The 20,495-nt window shown below is 42.5% G+C and overlaps 1 protein-coding gene across 7 annotated transcripts in view; it reads right to left on the minus strand.

Moving 5' to 3' along the window:
- Positions 1-20,495, minus strand: part of ANKS1A (ankyrin repeat and sterile alpha motif domain containing 1A) — a 177,836-nt gene that overhangs the window by 107,412 nt on the left and 49,929 nt on the right. For 5 of the 7 annotated variants that reach the window (XM_032340566.1, XM_032340564.1, XM_032340565.1 and 2 more), the window contains exon 2: positions 246-326. The exons of 1 other annotated variant lie outside the window; for it this stretch is intronic. In XM_032340566.1, the coding sequence (XP_032196457.1) occupies positions 246-326 (81 nt within the window). Of the gene's footprint in view, positions 1-245; positions 329-20,495 lie in introns of those variants that run through there. One more of the 7 variants, XM_032340567.1, reaches the window with a different exon arrangement.

A 20,495-nucleotide genomic window follows, 5' to 3' on the forward strand; every position in this document is an offset into this window, starting at 1 on the left:
GAAAAGGACAAACAGAAGAAAAGGTAAAATTTAACTGTTGGTTGAAGGTATATAGGCAGAGGAGTAGGGAAGGGTGCTTAAATTATATCCTAACAAGAGACTTGGGAACTTTGGATGGACTGAATTTCCTTTGCTCTTTGCTGTTCCTCAACATTACTGCTTAGTAATTTATGGAAATCAAAAAAGACGATCCAAAGGCGTGAGTTCTGGAGGGTAGGGCGGGAATACAGCACATGGATACTTACTTATGGCCATTCAAAGCAGCATGGTGCAGTGGTGTATAGCCGGTGCTGTCAACACAGTTCACATTGGGCCCTCTCCAGATGCTATGGGGGGAAAGAAAAAAGAAGACTGAAGTCTCAAACCAAATTCAGAGCCAGCTAACTGCTTAGAAAAGAGTTCTTGGTGGTGATGAACCAAACTATTTATATCTACATGACTCCTGAGAAAGGACAGCAGCTCTTTACTACGGAAATGCATAACCCCCATGATAGGCAGGCATTTGCTCAGCAGGTGGACAGGTGTCCAGATAAGAGTGTAAGCGTTTAAAAGCTTGCTCTTCTGTACCATTGTCGTCTTTTTCTTTTTTTTAATTTTTAAAAATTGAATCCATTTTCTCTTTAGGCATATGTTTGAATTCTGCTCTACAATAAGCCAGTGAAGTATTACATTTTCTTTCATGTCTTTTTTTTTTTTAAGTAAGCTCTCCCCGCAATGTGGGGTTCAAACCCACAACCCCAAGAGCAAGGGTTGCATGCTAACTGAGCCAGCCAGGCGCCCTATGTACCCTTCTCAATTTTAACTACATTATTCACTCAATATGGGACACGTACCTCTAAACACTCCTGGGACTGTTGGAACACTTCACTGAGGTCATCAAAAATATCACTGAACCAACCATTCAGCCAGTCACAGGTACTGAACACCCACTTCTGGTGGTGTTCTGGTGACTGAAGACTTAAGAGAGACTTCAATACAGACCTACAGATAATCCGGATGATTTAACCAGCCAGAACCAAGACGAAAGAACCCACATTAATAAAAGAACCAGGACACATGTGTTAAGATGTAAGAGACAATGAGGCTTTCTTTCTGAATGTCTTATTGCTTAAAAAAAAAAAAAAAAAAAAAGAAGAAGAAGAAAGAAAGAAGGAAAGAAAGAAAATAACAAGATCTAGAACTTGAGTGCTTTATTTGAATCAGAAATACCGTACTAGGAAGCAGAAGTGTCATCTAACTTAATCCTCAAAGCCCAATTCTTACTTCTGCTTCACACCTTACTACACTGGCCAGAGCTGCTGCTGCTGTGTTTTGTTTTGTTTTTTGAGAGAGAGAGAATCTTAAGCAGACTCCAGACTCAGCGCACAGCCCAATGCAGGACTTGATCTCATGATCCTGAAATCATGACCTGACCTGAACTCAAGAGCTAGACCCTCAGCTGACTGAGCCACCCAGGCACCCCTTGGCCAGAACTTCTAAAACAATATTAAGTAGTAGAGGGCAATGTTGTTTTGTTCTTGCTTTTAATGAGAATGACTCTACTGTTGGCAGTTGGTGTGAGGTAAGTACTCTGTAACATGTAAAGGAAGTGTCTTATTTTTTTCCTTAAAGAAAAATATTAAAAATAGTTGTACAGGGATGCCTGGGTAGCTCAGTTGGTTAAGCGTCCACCTTTGGCTCAGGTCATGATCTTAGGGTCCTGGAATCGAGCCCCACATCAGGCTCCTTGCTCAGATGCGAGCCTGCTTCTCTCTCTGCCTGCTGCTTTGCTTGTGCTCTCTCTGACAAATAAATAAATAAAATCTTAAAAAAAAAAAAAATAGCTGTTGGGACACCTGGGTGGCTCAGTTGGTTGGGCGACTGCCTTCGGCTCAGGTCATGATCCCGGAGTTCCAGGATCGAGTCCTGCATCGGGTTCCCGGCTCCACGGGGAGTCGGCTTCTCCCTCTGACCTTCTCCTCACTTATGCTCTCTCTCACTATCTCTCTCTCAAATAAATAAATAAAATCTAAAAAAAAAAAAAAAAAGCTGTTTAAGGGTGCCTGGCTGTTTCAGTCAATGGAGCATGTGACTCTTGATCTCAGGGTTGTGAGAGTGAGCCCCACACTGGGTGCAGCGATTACTTAAAAATAAAATCTAAAACAAAAACAACCACACACTACTCTACACCAACCAGACTGACAAAAATGAGAATAAGAAGTATTTATAAAGACGAGGAAAATAAGCACTCTTATATACCACTGGCATGGGTTTGAACTGGTGAATTCCTTTGGGAAGACAATTTGGCAGCATCCACCAAACCAAAAATAGGCATTCACTTTGAGCCAGCATTTCCACTTCCTGGCAACTATTCAGCAGAGACATTCGTACACATGCACAAAGATACACGCTTGTACAGGACTGCTTCACTGTGAGAGCAAAAACTAAACACTTCATTTCCATCAACAGGTGGGCACTTAAATACCAGGTATGCCCATACGATGAATTGCTACATAACCATTAACAACAACAACCACAACAAAGGGAAGAAAACAAGTTGGACCTATGTGTCCTGACGTAGAAAGATTTCTCCCAAGACATACTGTGTTATGGATAAGTGAAAAGAAGTGGTCATTGTGTTAGGACACCTGGGTGGCTCAGTGGGTTAAAGCCTCAGACTTCGGCTCAGGTCATGATTCCAGGGTCCTGTGATCAAGCCCCACACTGGGCTCTCTGCTCAGCAGGAAGCCTGCTTCCTCCTCTCTCTCTCCCTGCTTCTTTGCCAACTTGTGATCTCTGTCAAATAAATAAATCTTTAAAAAAAAAAAAAAAGAAGTGGTCATTGTGTAGCACACAAAACAGGAGCCCTTGCTTTAGAAGTGTGTACATACACGCCCATATGGTAGACGGTGACGGGCAGAGTGCTTGCTGATATTGCCAATGGTCACCTCTGGGAAAGCAATGTGTGTTGGGGGACACTACAGATGGTGAGGAGGGACTCCCATGTTCCACTCAGTATTCCACCACACTGTTTAAAACACAATGAGGATGCATTCATGTATTTTTATAATAACTGTTTAAAAGAAAAAGGGGAAGGGAGCGCCTGGGTGGCTCAGTGAGTTAAAGCATCTGCCTTCGGCTCAGGTCACCAACTCAGGGTCCTGGGATCAGCCCTGCATTGGGTCTGCTCAGCAGGGAGCCTGCTTCCCTTCCTCTCTCTCTGCCTGCCTCTCCGCCTGTTTGTGATCTCTGTCAAATAAATAAATAAAATCTTTAAAAAAAAACCAACAACTTCAAACTGTTACTGCTAAATGGTTGTATATATGTGACCTGGGCCACTATAATGAGCGGTCTACATTCAGTTTAAAATCTGAAGACAAATTTTAAGTGAAAGGAGAAGACACACATGCTGGGGTATCCAGGCTATTCATTCATTGTCCATTAAGCAGGCGGGTGACAGAGTCAGAAGCCTTAGGTATATCCTGACATCCCCACCCTCCACTGAGCTGGGATTCCTACAGCACCCTCCAAACAAAGAGTTAAAAGCAATTTTGTCTGTCACATGTGTACAATAACCTCATTTTCTAGATCAAAAACTGTATGCCTCTAATCTGGCAACGAAGAGAAGGACAGAAAGTGAAAACGGGTCTGGAAAAACTAGGAGGTAGTTTTCACGCTCATTTTCAAACTGACCCACCAGACGAAACATCGTCATTCTATCAATAAAGAGGTGACACTAAGAATCAAAAAACAAATTCTTGGCCCCAAAGCAGTGGCAGATCCCAAACTCCCGTTTATAGAGCTCTTGGCACTTGGCTGAACAAGGACTTTACGATCTAACTGGGATGACAAGGGAAGGTAAAGATGTAGTGGTACAGCACTGGAATAACAATCCAACAGCAAGATGACGAGAAGACGCCAACAGGAGCCAGGAAAAAGAAAGTACCAGGACTGGGTCAGGCAGTCAGGAGCACAGGTCTGTCCACCCTGAGGACTCCATTAGGAATCTGCTAGCTCCGCAGTGATCTCAAGCCAGGTCCCAAAGTAACCTGAAAACTAAGACTTAAACCGCCCTCACTTAAAAAAAAAAAAAAAAAAGAAAAAAGAAAAAGAAAAAAAAAAGGCAAGACTGAGCAAGCCTTGTTTCACTCTCTTTTACCGCCACTTGGATATCATTTACCAGCACTAAAACACCCTCAAAACAATCTGAAAAGACGAGGAAGAAAGACAAGGCCTTCTGTGCATAAAGTTGCAACATTTCCAACCAGTAAGGTCGACCCCCGCAACCCCTGCTTTTTCTCTAACTAGCATTTCCTCTGAGCGCCCATCTAGAAATTTGGGGGAATGGGGAATATATTAAATAACACCTAAATGAAAACAGAGAACTGAATCTCCCTGCTTAGAATTTTCGATTCACACAGGATGGTAGTCATATCCCCCTCCACCCAAGTTTCTTCCTTTTTGGCAGCCCAAGAAAAGAGCTTTTGACAATCGGGGTCTTCCTCTACATCACAGCTGTCCTAATAGGTTTTTCTAAGACAGTAAATGTATAAGGATTGCTCACCAACAAACAAAAGCAAAACAAAAACTGCCGAGAAAACCAGAGGAAAGGAAAACAGCCCAGGAGATTCTTCAACCAAGTCTAACCTACAGAGATTGTACAGACATGCAACTGCTGCCCTTGATTCATAGAACAAACCCTCACTCCACCCTTGACAGGTCTCCGAGGGGTTCCAGCGACCCCACGGGAAGCAACTACAGGACCCAGGTTAAGAGCTGAGGTGCTCATTAGCTGTCTCCGCCACTTGTCAGTTGTAGGACAAGTGACTTAGTCCTTCAGATCTTCCTCTGCATCTGCAAATCCTACTGTGATAGGCTCCCCAGTGCTTCAGTGGCTCAAGGAGATAAAGCATTAGGGTTGCGAAGCCTAAGACGTGTCACAGCAACCCAACCATCATGTCACACAGACATGATGCTGAGCACAGGAAGCCGTGCCGTCTGGGACTCAGAAGCACCTACGTTTGGAGAAGACATCTAAAGACACCGGAGGGCAAGGAGGAACAGGGCTGATGAGAACCTGTGGCTGTTGAATCCCACCTCAAGGGCCTCTCTCCGTCCATTTACAAACTGACTACACCCTGATCCACTGCAGGTGGCAGGCTGGATCTGGAGGCAATGATGAAGATCAGGCCAGCCATACAGACACATACAGACACAGCCCACTCTGTACAATGTGACAGGTGCTGAGTGAGGGCTGCCTGTGCATGTGGTCAATAGGTAAGTCAAGGGTACCCTCTATGTGCCAGGCACTGTTCCAGGGTCTGGGGATGCAAATGGGAAAAGACGAAGTCTCCGCCTTTGTGAATCTTGAATGGGGGGGGGGGGGCAGTGAGCAAATAAACAAATAAATAGAAATATGGTAGCCGGCAACGGTCCATGACATAAAGAAACAAAGCAAACAGATCAAGCAGAGTAAGAGAGTAAAATGTAATGGGGCGACACTTTAAATAAGGTCCTCGGGAGAGACCTCTCTAAAAAGGCGACCCTGGAGAAGAGAGGTGAACAAAGTGAAGGAAAGAGCAGTGTGGGTGTCCGGGGAGGACAGGTAGAGAGAACATCAGATGCCAGCAGCCAGAGGAGGAGCAGGCCTGGCATGAGGCTGGAGAGTGAGGAGAAGCAGGGCACTCTGCCTGCAGGGAGCAGGCTTAGGGAGGCCCCCCAAAGGAGCTTCAGCTATAGGCTGGGCTTTGGGGAAAGATACAAAGTCCATACTGAAGGGGGGCGGCACCTGCCAAGCAAGAGGAAGGGGCATAGACTCTCAAGTTCAAACCATGTTGATCGACACTAAATCTCTAAAAGGGAACCAGGGTTCCTGATACCTAAATTTTGTTTGTCCATCGAGAACACCCATATTTAAATCTACATATCACCCTCTGGATCTAGCAAAACTCAGGCACAAACCTGAGGTAAAATTACTGAAGTCTCTGTGAAACCAAAGAACAGCAGAAAACACATGGAGACACCTACTCTAGACCCAGAAAGAAGCCCATGTTCAAATACGCACTGGGGCCTGACACCTTTCCTGACTGCACGGGCTGATACTAATCTCACCCATCTCAGATTTTCCAGATCATCGATGACACCTTCACCATAACTGATCATATTCGATGAATTATGATAAATTTATCTTATCTGACCAAATTTATATTTGACCAATTTATCATATTTGACCTTGAACCACTGTGAATTCTTTATGCCGCTCATCCACACCATATATTTTAAGTTCTTTAGGGAAATCCCTCATGTTTTCAAGAGCACAGCACTATGCAGGGAATTGGCTTAGGGCCATCAGTATGCAACTTCTAATACTGGGTTTTTACCAACCTGCTACCTAAATGTGACATGGTCTCTATGACTCGCTATACCTGTGGCCATTAAAAATGGCTACGATCTCTTGATGGGGCATAGACCAATATTGCATTTGAGATGTCTGCCCATAAAACACAGAGACAGAAGCACCCTAAGGTAGAACCGAACTGCCTAGTCATTTTCATCTGTGACTACTCTACGGAATCCGATTGCAGGACCCAATGATAACCTAAAGCGGCTCTCTGCTAGCAGTCCCCATGTGTCACATGATTGCCCAGTTACTTAACTGTTTACTTTATACAGACAAGTAATGGCATCTCAACAGGCCGGCAGAGGGCCCAATCCGGTTCAATTCAGTAAATGTTTATGCCCTATCTTCCATATGCCAGGGTGCTACCCAGTCTCCACACTTGAGTGGGGAAGTCAAACAAGTAAACAAACGACAATACCGAACAGTGTGTGGCATTCTGGAAAAGGAAGTGCGCAAAGCGTAGCTTATAGGGAAATGGAAATATGGGAGGCTTTGCAGAAGGGGAGATATTGGGGCAGAACCTTAAAGCTCAGAAGGAATCCACCAGACCAAAGAAACAAAGAGGAAACACCTAAATTCAAGGTGTCCCAAGTCGTCCCAACAAACTGGGGCACATGCAAGTTAACTGTGAGTGGCTGGGGCACACAAGTGAAAGGACGGTGGATGTAAGCAAGGAGAGGAAGGCAGAGTCCTGGAAATCACTGAAGTTCTGAGTGGGGAATAATCAGATGTATATTTTGGAGAAATCCTTCTGTTGACAGCTGGGAGATGGGAGCCTAGATGGCTACTTGGTTATTCACCATGCTATTGTGACTGCCTGATATATTTCAGAATTTGAAAAAAAAAAATCATTCTGCTAAGCAGTTGTGTAGACAATGAAGAGGAAAAAGAGTGTGACTAGATCCAAGGAGCTCAGCTGGAAGTCAAAAATTCAGGCATGAAGTGAGAACCTGAACGAAGGCAGTCATGAAGAAGAAAGAAGAAAAAGGATTGAATCAACAGAAAAGACAGGATCTGGTGACTAAATGAGGGTGGGGGCATAAGGTGGGTGAGAAGTGAAAAATTCAGAAGACAGAGAGTAAATTCTGGAAGAAAACTGGGGTTACCCTGTTTGGTGATGGCGATGCTGTGGGGTAGGGGGAAAATAGGGGAGGGAAAGAAAGTTTTGTGTTGGGTTAGACAGCGCTGAAATGAATTTGGACACCCACATGTAGATGTCCAGTCAGCAGGTGCATATGAGGGTCCAGAATGCCCTATGTTGGTTACATAGTTTAAAATGATAATGTTCAAGTGTTTACATGCATGCAAGTTCCCCATACTTGACCTCTACCACCATATTATGCAGTAGGAAAGTACATAGTGTTGTCTCCATCTTATCAGTAAGAAAACTGGAGTTTGACTGACTTGCTAATCATCATACAGCTAATTCATGTGGTACTAAAACAAAATTCCATGTCTGACAGCTAGTGCATGTTTTTTTCCAGTTTATCTAGGATCTTGGACTTGAATGTTGAGAGAAAACAACTTGGAGTTCTGTGGGTCTTCCCCTGCACTGATTCTCAGGAGGTTAAAGACTCTCAGAGCACTATGTCAGGAAAGGGCCTTCTCTAGCACTGGCTCTATGAAGAGAGCGCAATGGCAAGACACATGAGGGGTAAGAGAGATTCGGAGCAGTTTTCCATCCAGTTTCATGAAATCACTACAGTCTAAAGAGTCTGTCTCATCAGCCTTTTTCTGCCAAAGGCCTTCACTGTTTTCCTCTGAGTTATCCCTGCAAAAGCAGATTTCTTTCTGAACCTCAGGAAGGGCTGGCAGTTTTCCAACACAATGAAACACTATCCAAAGCCAGTCTTATTTTAAAAAGAATTCATCTTACTCAAACAAATTTGACACATCCTTACTAAAATGCCTTCTACATAGTTAACTGTTGAGGTTTAAAAGAAGAGATAACAAGTCCCCATTGTCAAAGAAGCTTATGATCTTTGGAAAAAGACAAAACTTACCAACATGAAATAATTAGATACAAAACCTCCAAAACAGTGCAACCGCCTCTAAAATCTAGTTAACTGGGGAAAAGTGTACATGTATTTTATTTCTGCTAAGCCCTGAACCCCATTAAAATGCAAGTGGAAACAAGCAGTAGGAGAAAGAGAACAGTGAACATAAAAAGACATCATTTTTTGGAAAATGGAAAGTAGAGAAGTTAGCAGAACTGAGAAAGTGAAACCTTGTGGCCATACGAGGGGATGCCTTTTTGGCCTTCACACATATAAACCCTGGGAAGCCTCTACATACACACACATATGTACCCTGAGGAGGCTCAGGGATTAGAGGTACCAGGTGGTAACATGAGGCCAGGGATAAGGAAGGGCTGAAAACAAGAACTTGATACAAATTCTGTTTATAAGGAGGCATCAGACCACTAAATCTCTGGTCCCATCTAGGGCAGCTTGTAGACAATGACTCCCCATGTCCAGGCAGGAGAATGTGGATCTATTCAGTGAAGAAACTGAATTAGATGGGCTCCAGCCTTGGTGACATCAGGAACAGCAGAAAGCAGAGAGGCACTGTACTGAAAACAGAAGCCCTAAAAGATCCTGAAGGACGTGATCTCAGCTCCGTTCCCAGAATGCTGGCGGTCCCATCCCCACCCCCAAACAGAAGGCTGGACCAAGCACTCCACAGAACAATTCAATAGATCTTGACTTTAGGAGACTCCCCATCAAAGCAGGTGGGTTCCAGCCCAATCACCCTATATGATATAAAAGCCATCCTTGGCAAGTTCTTCCTACTTCTACCCAGACCATGCAACTGGCTCTTTAGTGACCCACTCTTAAATGAAAATGACAACCAAAGAGGACCATACATTCGAGGAATGTGTTCAGCATGAAATGACAGAGCACAATACAGAAAAAAAGGGACTCAGAGGAACAGAAACAGAAAACCAAATAAAATCTTAACCCAAAACAACAGCAACAACAACAAACCATTATCACACAAAAACAGGATTAGAAAGAACTGCAATAATCAGTGCAAAGTTTTGGAAATTAAAAAATGATAGTAGGGATAAAAACACAATCAAAGAACTAGAAGATAAATCTGAGTAAATCTCCCAGAAAGTGTAACCAAAGAAAAAGATGGGAAATATAAGAGAAAAGATAAGCAGATTAGAAGACCAAGAGTTCCAGAGAAAAGAGAAAAAGCAGAGAGGAGAATATTATCAAAGAAACAACTTGAGAGATGCCCCTAGAACTGAAGGATATGAATTCCCAGTTGAAAGAGTCCATCTCATGCTTAGTACAATGAATAATTTTTAAAAAGACCCATCCCCCTCAAGGCACACTGTGAAATTTCAGAATACATTTCAGAAGTCACGGGATAAAGAGAACACATTTTCCAGGGAGAAAAAAGTTCACACACAAAGGATCGAGTGGCATCAGAATTTTCAATAGCAGCTCTGGAAGCTGTAAGACAAAAGAGCGATGCCTTCAAAATTCAGAGGTAAAGTGATTTCCAATCTAGAATTCTATAGCAGAAAAATTATCAGTCAAGTGTGAAAAGAGAATAAAGATATTTTTAGACATGCAGGGTCTCAAATTTTACCTCCCACATACCCTTTTATCAGGAAGTGACTGGAGGATATGCTCTACCAAATAAATGAGCAAACCAAGAAAGAGGAAGACCGGCATCCAGGAAACAGGGCCAAAAAAAGGCAAAGGGGAGCAGTCATGCAGCAAGCCTGAAGCATGGCTGGAGAGCAGAGGGCTCCAGGGGCCTGCCTGCGTGAGAAAATGAAACTGACAAGATCAACGGATATGTCGGCCTGGGATGTGGAGAATAACATTTAAGGACTTCAAAACTGTGGTTGTAGTTTGGGAATCAAGAGTGAGCTGGGCATTGGAAGCTCAGAAAACCAATGAGAGAGGCAGTTCATGTATTATACGGGAAAAAAAGATCAGACTGTAGTATACTAATTGGGTTAGCAGGTGAATAGTACTAACAGCCTTAGTAATACAAACAGGGGATGCTGGCAGAACTAAACATTGTGAACCACCTCAAGGATGGAGAGGTAGTGGACTGACAGAGTGCAACAAAGTTAAAACCTCTTCATAACAAAGACTGGTAGAGGATGCCTAAAACTTAAAAACCAAGAAACAGCAGCATAAGCGTACTAATCCAAAATATGGAGAAAAGAGGTACAGAGAGCTAAGAGCTGGAAATGGCTGCTTTTCTGGAAAGGAATGCTGGGGTGCATCCATGGCCTTCCAGTAAGAACATCAGAAACGATTCTGCCACTACGTGACAGATGAGCCCCCGCCAATGCGGCCATGTGTTTTTGTGCTTCGAGCATGATGAGAGGCAGCAACTCTGAAGGGTTTGGTTTATTCCCTCATGAGAGAAAACACAAGCAGAAAGGCAATGAGCCCATTTAACTTCACAGCTGATGGGACTCACACAATCAACTTGGAAGGATGGCATCCTCAGTCCACAAAGCCAGCAGAGTGCTTCCCTGCCTTCTGCCAAGGACAAAGGTGCTCAAAATAGACACACTGCTTAAATTCCATCCTGCTCTCCACAGCATTCTCCTCCTGGTCCTTCTGCTTCTAATTGGTAACTGGTATGGACACACCCAACACCACACACATGTAGGGCTGCAAGTTGCTGGAGAGCGGGGGAGACTGTGAGCCCTTGGACAGTCACCGTAGGAACGACTATCTTCAGTCACTGCTACCTTAGGCAAGCCTAGCGCAGCCTCCCCATCCAGTGCCTACAGCAGGGAGGAGGAATCTGAGCAGCAGCGTGAAGGGGTACACGGTGAGACTGCTGTTTCATACGGACATGGACGTGACCATGTGGGAGGCACGCTACCCCGCAGAGAACACCAATACAGGAGTTCTCTGCTGTTCCTACACGGTATTCATGAGGACCAATGTATAAATCAAATTTCTACAAGCCCTATTTCCCCCATGGTTTCCATGATTACTTGGCGGGGGGCGCTTATCTTCTATATGAGTCAATTTACCTTGACGTGGCTTCTTAACCCTGTTTCTGTTCCATGCCCGCAAAAAAGGTACCACTGAACTGCATGACAATGACCTCCAGAATTCAAAATTCTGATTCTCACTGGTGAATCCAGCAATGCATTCAGTCACAGAGCAAAACTGCTGTCAGCCTGTATGCTCTGTGACAGCAGGGACAGGGTCTGTCTTGTGCCACCTTCCCCAGCAGGAACTACACAGTATCTGGCACCCAGAGAAAGAAGGGAAAACGCCGCTGTGCTAGTCTAGGCACGCTGCAATAAAAAAGACCAAGTCCCTGCTCAAAAGAACTTGAGTGACACAGAAACAATTATCAAGAGAAGTGACATGTGTTCTAAAAGAACTATGCCGGGGCGCCTGGGTGGCTCAGTGGATTGGGCCACTGCCTTCGGCTCGGGTCGTGATCCCGGGGTGCTGGGATCGAGTCCCGCATCGGGCTCTCTGCTCAGCGGGGAGCCTGCTTCCCCCTCTCTCTCTCTTCCTGCCTCTCTGTCTACTGTGATCTCTCTCTGTCAAATAAATAAATAAAATCAAAAAAATAAATAAATAAATAAATTAAAAAATAAAAGAACTATGCCAATGCTAAGGAACACGGAGGAAGGATGGGATGAAAGGCATTCCAACAGCAAGACAACATACTTTGCAGAAGGCAGGGAGGGTGTGTGATCTTGGAAAAGCAGACACTTTGTGGTTTTCTGCCTTCTTCACTCAAGGTCTCCTGTCCTGGAAGACTGGGCTCCTTCCTGCCTCTTCCTCCACGGCCCCAATTCCAACTTACCTCTTCAATTCCTACCCAACATGAGCAAAAAGCTCTCCTCCTCGGGGAACTCCTTCCTTTCCTTCCCCGGCCAGACACAGCTGGCTCTTCAGGAGCTGCTTTTACTCTGCCCTCATTACAATTTGGTTTCGTGTTCTCTGTCATGATTTGAAGGTCTTTCTCACCAGAACACAAACAACCACGTCTGCCCCTGGATGCTCACTGCCAAGAGAGCGCTGTAACTGGCATACGCGGATGGCTCAGAGAGGAAGAGAAATGGACACCTCGCAGCAGGAGGGGGCCTGGAGCTTCTCAAAGAGAGGTATGGCAGTTTTTAGATTACAGGAACTGGAAGAACTCAAATATCCTGTCAAGTTATTTCTTAGATCAAAAGTACTACACAAATTTTACTAAATATACGTGTAGATTCATTCCACCCTAAGATAACATGTTACCTTGAAAGAAATAGTGAGTGTATGTGTGTTTATGTGTGTGTCTGAAGAAGAGCCTATAAGAAAAACCTGCTCTCCCGTGTGTCAAAGTCCAGAGGCTTCACTGGGCTGATGTAGGAAGGCAAGGTGCCTTTAATCAGTCATGTTTGGGGACAAAGATGCCTTTGCTTTTGGGAAACCATAAATCTTAGCTTATATCTATTGTCCCAGAATAATTATTAACAGCATCCTGGCCTGGACAAAAAATTATATGGTCACTTTACTCCATCCAGACTTTGAGACCCATTTCTTGGAAATTTTGAGTCTAAAAGGCCTAGAAACAACAGCTAACATTAAATGTTTGCCAGGACCCAAGTATACTTTAATGAAGTGGATTAAATAACATACTATTTACTTCTCACCAGAACCCTATTGGAGAACCCTAGGAAATGGACAAGTAGAGAGGTGAATAAGTTACCCAGGGGTATAAGGCTGGAATGGGTGACCCTGGGTTTAACTCCGAAATCTTAACCACGGTGCTATATGCAACTTCTTGAAACATCTCTCTCTCCCCACTGTTTTTCTCATTCCTGAATAATATGACTCCCCCATAGCTCATATTCTCTCATTTCCACCCTGCTTCACGTCCCTCACTCCTCATTTAGGCTGTCTCACTCTTTTTCTTTCTCGCCAGGGTCATAGGAAACCAATAAAGAGGGCTGAGAGAGAGGCCCTGTGTTGTAGGTAAGAAATGGGTCCCAGAGGGAAATGAGTAGAGGTAGTTAACTGAAAGCCTCCCATTAACATTTCCAGAAATCCAATTAGTGACAAACTTCATTACTTAAGCTAACTATCGAAAGTACCAACATTATAATGGAAGATACAAACCAAATGAATTCATTTAATCTTAAGGTATTCAAGATGACTTTTTTATTGTTTTAAGGAAATTAAAACAACAGAAAATTTCAATATAGAAGTTAGTAATACACGCAAAAGGGATGAACGCCTCAAATGAAATTTATTAGCAGATTCCAGGTCCCATCTACACCACATACATTTCCTAAATACCCCAAGCACCACAAACAAAAACGGTATTATGAATGTAGCTCACATGGAAGCTGAACGTTGAAGGTTTTTTTTTTTCCACATATAAAACTGACCCATATATGTAAAGCCTTGACATATCCTAGCTGCAGAATCTCTAGTAAATCACCTAATCTCTATATCAGATGGAGATGTCACTTGCCCTACCCCTAACCTGAGAGGGTTATTTTATGGAATAAATGGGAGAATGTATGTGAAAAAACCTTTACACTGGAAATCTAAAATATAATGGTTTGGCATCAGTATCTCAAGTGAGGCAAGGCATTCTCAAGATTGAGAACAGTCAGTATATACGTGCTGACATGAGAAAACATGCAAGATATATGAAGTGAGAAATGCACCTGCATAGCAGTATGTAGAGTATGATCTCATTTCATGGTGTATTTTTCTAAGCCTCTGCTCATACATGGAAGGCTACATACCAAACTGTTAAGATCGATGCGTTCTGGGGTGGTGAGGCATGCATTACTTTTAGAATAAAACCTGCAAATACACACACACACACACACACACACACACACACACACACACTAACTGACAAAGATTCTCTCCTTGACCAAACTTTACTCAGGTTACTCTGAGGACTCTTTTCAACTAGCCCTTGACTTTGGTCCCCATCCAGTCTTTGGACGGCTCAGCCAAGTTTTAGCAAGAATCCTGTTAAGTAAGTTTAACAAGAACTCCCCCCACCCTGCCCCATCTGATAAAGTTCCTCATCCCCCACCTCTGCTGTCTAAGTCCTTGGCCTGCCTTTAGCAAGAATCCTGTTAGGTCAGTTTAGCAAGGATCCCCCTACCCTGCTGTCTCCTCTTAGTAATTTTCATTCCCTGACCTTTTACCCTGTTCCTTGGCTATAAATCCCTACTTGTTCTTATTGTATTCAGAGGGGAACATCATCTCTCTCCCTGTGCAGTGGTCTTAAATATAGTTGTCCTTACTGTTTTAACAATGGTCAGAATGATTTTTACCAACACACACAAACACAGTTTTTTGTGGGTTTTTTTTGTTTTTTTTGTTTTTTTTAAAGTGAAGCCAGATCTATTCCAGAGACACGGGCTTCTATTTATGAGATTCTTAAGAGTTCTTTTAAGAAGGAGTATGGAGAAAATTTATCTCCGGAATTGGGCTCCTTTTTAAAAAACCTCTTGTGGTCTTTGATTTCTTTTTTCCAGTCTCTGGAGGATGAAAATCAATTATTCCCATTTGCTTCTGAATGGAGCTCTTCAATTACAGAGGCTAAGAACAAGCTTGCCCAAATGAGGGCAGGACCGGTCCCCAGGGGAGGAGACCAAATGGGTCAGTGATTTCAAAGGCTAGTGGATTTTAGAAGATGGTATAGGAATTGCCCATAAGGGTTATGTACCGCTGGTATAAGTGATGGTGAGGTTAGGGCAGGTGAGTGAGTCAACTGGGGGTTACTGAATCCCAGATATTCCACATCCTAAAACAGTTCACAAATTTGTCCCTTCCTCCCCATTTCCAAAGTCGCTGCCTTATTCCTGAAATAACCTCCAAAATGATCTCGACTGCCTGAGGTCTCCCTTCCATTGACAAAAACCAAAAAACGCTTTCTACAATGTTGGCACTACTAACTCTCTAAAATAAATACACAATCAGGTATTCTCCCCAAGAGCTTTTGATAGTTCTCTCTTGCCTCTAGAAGCTTCCTAGCCAACCATGCAGTAAGGATCTTCCCACGCTATCCCCAGTTACCCTTCTGGCTCCATCCCTCTGCACTCCCGTGCACACCCTGGGTGCCCACTATCTGCCACCTGTCTTTGTGCTTGCTATTCTCTCTGATTCACCCTATTTTAATCTCTGCGAAATCTCCAACATCCTTCAAAGCCCCAGCAAAATGTCATCCCACTTTTCAGGCTGAATTAACTATCCACAGCATAGTCCTCTATTTAAAACGTTACAATTACTGTTTTCGTTATTTGCTTACACCAAGCCTGTTTCCTTCACTAGAATATGATGACGGGGATAGGAGCCTTGTTTTATTCCTCTCTCAATCACCGGTGTGTAAACCCATCTTGCTCCAAACTTTCACTTTAGAGATGGGAAAACTGAGCCCCACTGAGGAGAAGAAACAGCTAGTAAAAGGCCGAATGAGACTGAACTGGAAGCTTTCTGTCTTCCTGTGAAATGTTCTTTTTACTACACCACCTGGCAGGATAAACCTTCCTTCCTTCCTCATATGACATTTGTCCTCAGCTCTCTCCTTCCATCACCTTACCTTCCCTGCCCCTCTCCCCTTACTCTTCTCTTCGTGAGGTGACCTATGAAAAGGCTGGAACCCAATCCAGTCCAGCACACAGCTAAATACCCTCATTTTAAGGCTCAGAGTCATCCTGCTTATGGGTAAATCCTGGTGTAAGGAACACTCTGGTACTGTGAGGTCATGAAAGGAAAGGAGGTGCGGTGAAGTCCATGAAGTTTGCAGAGGAAGCTAGAACTTTCTAAAGGGGCTGATGCGTAGCAAGTGATCTCCCGGCTGAGGCTAACCGTGGGCCTCCCAGCATCTAGTCCATGGCCAAGACTTCTTACTCAAGTGCCACCATTTACCCTGAACCAAGGAGAGTAAGGATACAAGTAACCACCCCCTTCTTAGAATCATTTTACTAGTAACCTTCTCTCTGCTTTTGTTCTATATAACCAAGATAACTGCCCCAAGCAGATGGTTTCCTTTCTAAAAATTACATTCTGTTCTTAAAGAAAACAGGGCAATTATTTCTGAAAATACATACTTACAGGTTATACAGACCAAATTTTGCTGTGTTATGCTTTTCTGTTTAAACTAATTTTTAAAGTCATTTCTCCATAATTTGGTAAGCGCTATAGCCACCTAGTTGCAACTTCCATTAGTGGAAACAGCTGAACAAGGCACATTACTTTGGAAAATTAAAAACAAAATAACAACAACAAAACTTTTGGCTTTAACTAAGTCCAGATTTTCTCACTTTTCGGTCTCTGCACTATGTTTCAATCTATTTTAATCCCCAGGCCTGTCTCAGGAACTCCACCGAGATCTGTATTTAATCAGCCTCCCAAATCTGTGCTATTTGCCCAAGTCCTCTCCTAGCTTTCCCACAAAGCACCTCCTACCCTGTCCTTGAAGTCTGGCCAAAAATCAGCACTCACTGTGGATGACTAAGAACCCTGGCAAAACACCTGACTGAAAAAGCATGGCCATGCTGCATGTGGTATCTACCAAATCAGAATCATCAGGGCTCTCTGCTCAGCAGGGAGCCTGCTTCCTCCTCTGTCTCTACCTGCCTTTCTGACTACTTGGTATCTCTATCAAATAAATAAATAAAATCTTAAAAAAAAAAAAAAGTCAATTGTATTCCCAGACACCAGTAATGAACTACTGAAGTTTGACATTAAAAATGTAACACTATTTACATTAATGAGCAACCCAAAATGAAATACTTTAGTGTGACTCTAACAAAATATGAATAAGATCTATATGAAGAAAACTACAAGACTCTGATAAAAGATATCAGAGCTCTAAATAGAGAGGCATTCCATGTTCATGAATAGGAAGATTCCATATCATTAAGATCAATTCTTACCAAGCTGACCTATAGATTCAATACAATCCCAATCAAAATCTCAGCAAGGTATTTGTGGATACCAACAAACTGATTCTAAGGTTCATAAGGAAAGGCAAAGACCCAGAACAGCTAACACAACACTGAGAGGGAGAAGAACGAAGTTGGAGGGTGGACAATATCAGACTTTAAGACTTACTAAAACTGCAGTTATCAAGATGGTGTGGTATTACCCAAAAACCAAAAACCCAAAACCAAAACCAGACAAAAGATCATTAGAACAAAGAGCCCCAAAATAATCCCACACAAATATATGAATCTTTGACAAAGGAACAAAGGTAGTTCAATAGATAAAGAAGAGCCTTTAAAACAAATGGTGCTGCAACAACTGGACATCCAAATGCAAAAAATTAATCTAGACACAGACCTTACATCTTTTTTAAACATTAACTTAGGGGCACCCGGTGGTTCAGTTGGTTAAGTGTCTGCCTTTAGCTTGTGTCATGGTCCCAGAGTCCTGGATGACCCTGGAGTCCTGGGATGCAGGCCCATGTGGGGCCCTGCCCCTCCCAACTGACCCCACTGTGCTCTCTCTCATTCTCTCTCAAATAAATAAATAAAATCCTTTTAAAAAATTAACTTAAAATCGATTGTAGATGTAAATGTAAAATGCAAAACTATAAAACTTATAGAAGACAATGGCAAAAAATATAGATGAGCTATGGCTACAACACCAAAAGCATGAACCATGAAGGAAAATATTGATAAGCTGGACTTCATTGAAATAAACAAACTGCTCTGTGAAAAACACCATAAGAGAAGGAAAAGACAAGCCACAGACTGGAAGAAAATCTTTGCAAAACATGTACCTGATAAAGGACATATATCCAAAACATAAATAACTCTTCAAACTCAATAATAAGAAAACAAACAATGCAACTTAAAAATGGGCAAAAGATCTGAACAGACACCTTACCAAAGAAGAAGCACAAATGGTAAAGAAGCATATGAAAAGATACTCAACATCACATGTTGGCTTAGGAAATTAGGCAATTACAAACTAAACTACAATTAAATAGCACTACATACCTATTAGAGTGGCTAAAATCAAAAACACAACATCAAATGTTGGTAAGGAAGTACAGCAACAAAATTCTCATTCATTGACAGTGGGAATGCAAAGTGATATAACCGCTTTGAAAGATAAGTTTGGCAATTTCTTACAAAACTAAACACAGGCTTACCCTACGACCTAGTAATTGCACTTGAAGTACTCAAATGAGCTGAAGATGTATGTACATACAAGAGCCTGCACATAAATGTTACAGCAGCTTTATTCATAATTGCCCAAACCTGGAAGCAACCAGGATGTCCTTCAGTAGGTGAATAGATAAACTGTGCTACATCCAGACAACAGAATTATTCTTTGATAGAAGGAAATGAGCTATCAAGCCTAAAAGACATAGAGGAAAACTCAAATGTATATCACTAAGTGAAAGAAGCCAGTCTGGAAAGTCTACACACAGTAAGATTCCAACTACGGCTGACCCTTGAACAATACTGGTTTGAACTGAGCAGGTCCACTTATACAGGATTTTTAAAATAAATACAGTACAATAATATAAATGTATTTTCTCAACATTTTATTTTTTTCTAGCTTATTTTATTGTAATAATACAGTGTACAGTGCCTATAATGTACAAACTATGTATTTATCAAGTGTTCATGTTGTCAGTAAGGCTTCTGGTCAACTGTGAGCAATGAGTAGCTAAGTTTTGGGGGAGACAAAGGTTACACAGAGATTTTCAACTGTCCGTGCTCTTAACCCTCATGTGATTCAAAGGTTAACTGTCTATGATACTCCAGTAGAGGCAAAACAATAAAGACAGTAAAAGATCAGTGGTTGCCTGGGGCTCAGGGATTGTGGAAGAGAATGAACAGATGAAACACAGGCTATTTTTAGGTCAGTGAACCTATCTTGTATGATATCCTAATGGTGATTATATACATTATGCTTTTGTCAAAACCCATAGAACTGTAAAACACAAAGTGAGCCCAAACAGATTTTAGTTAAGAATGACATATCGAGGGACGCCTGGGTGGCTCAGTTGGTTAAGCAGCTGCCTTCGGCTCGGGTCATGATCCCAGCATCCTGGGATCGAGTACCACATCGGGCTCCTTGCTCAGCAGGGAGCCTGCTTCTCCCTCTGCCTCTGCCTGCCATTCTGTCTGCCTGTGCTCGCTCTCTCCCCCTCTCTCTCTGATAAATAAATAAAATCTTTAAAAAAAAAAAAAAAGAATGACAAATCGATATTGGTTCATCATGTACAACAAGCATACCACACAGTCAGGATGTCCATACCATGCATACAGGGTGTTTATAATAGTGGAACTGTGGGGGTGAGGGAGAGGAAAGGGTATATAGGAACTCTGTACCTTCTAAGCAATTTTTTCTATAAACTTAAAGTCGCTCTAAAAAAATTTAGTCTATCGAAAAACTCCACACTCCCCAAAAATGAACACTAATGCCAGAAATAGCAATGTGTGATGTACAGTCCAAAACCTGGGAAGACAAAAATCAGCATCAGAATAAAAAAAGGCATAAGCCAACAAAGGTGATACAATTTAAATACAAGTCAAGATCCAAACTTTCCACCCCCTGCCTGCAGTCTTCAGTTCTCAAGTGAGGGATCGGTCTAAGAGAAGTGGATGTAATTACACAAAATTGGAATATTATAAAGATAAAAGAAACTAGAGATCACCCACTCACTCACTCACTCACTCTTTAGATTGGGAGCATGAAACCTAAGTGTTTAAGCTGTCTTAGCTCCGAGAAGCCAACAGATCACATCTCTTTCAAGCTACTAACCTCAAAACCTAGACCATAAAAATCCAAGAGTATCTGAGCTCTGGCCACTTGTGATGACTGTTCACAGCAAATCTCCAATTACTTTGTCATGTACTGCTAAGTCATCAGTTGTTCTAGAGAGAGCTGGTAGAGAACATTTTCCCTTGGAATCTGATTCCTCAAAGAAGTGAGAAAACCAAGGTGTGACCTAGTACTCAAAAGACACCAAAATATTTTAATTGCAGAATGGTATGACAAATTCCACCTGACAACTAAAACATCCCCAAAGGACTCTGAAAGAAAATGAGACATAATAAATTCCAAAAATTGAAAGCAGTCATAGTGCTACAATCTCTCTGTATGCAAATTCCTCAAGATTACAA

This window comes from Mustela erminea, chromosome 4, assembly GCF_009829155.1.
Source record: "Mustela erminea isolate mMusErm1 chromosome 4, mMusErm1.Pri, whole genome shotgun sequence".
Taxonomy (NCBI): domain Eukaryota; kingdom Metazoa; phylum Chordata; class Mammalia; order Carnivora; family Mustelidae; genus Mustela; species Mustela erminea.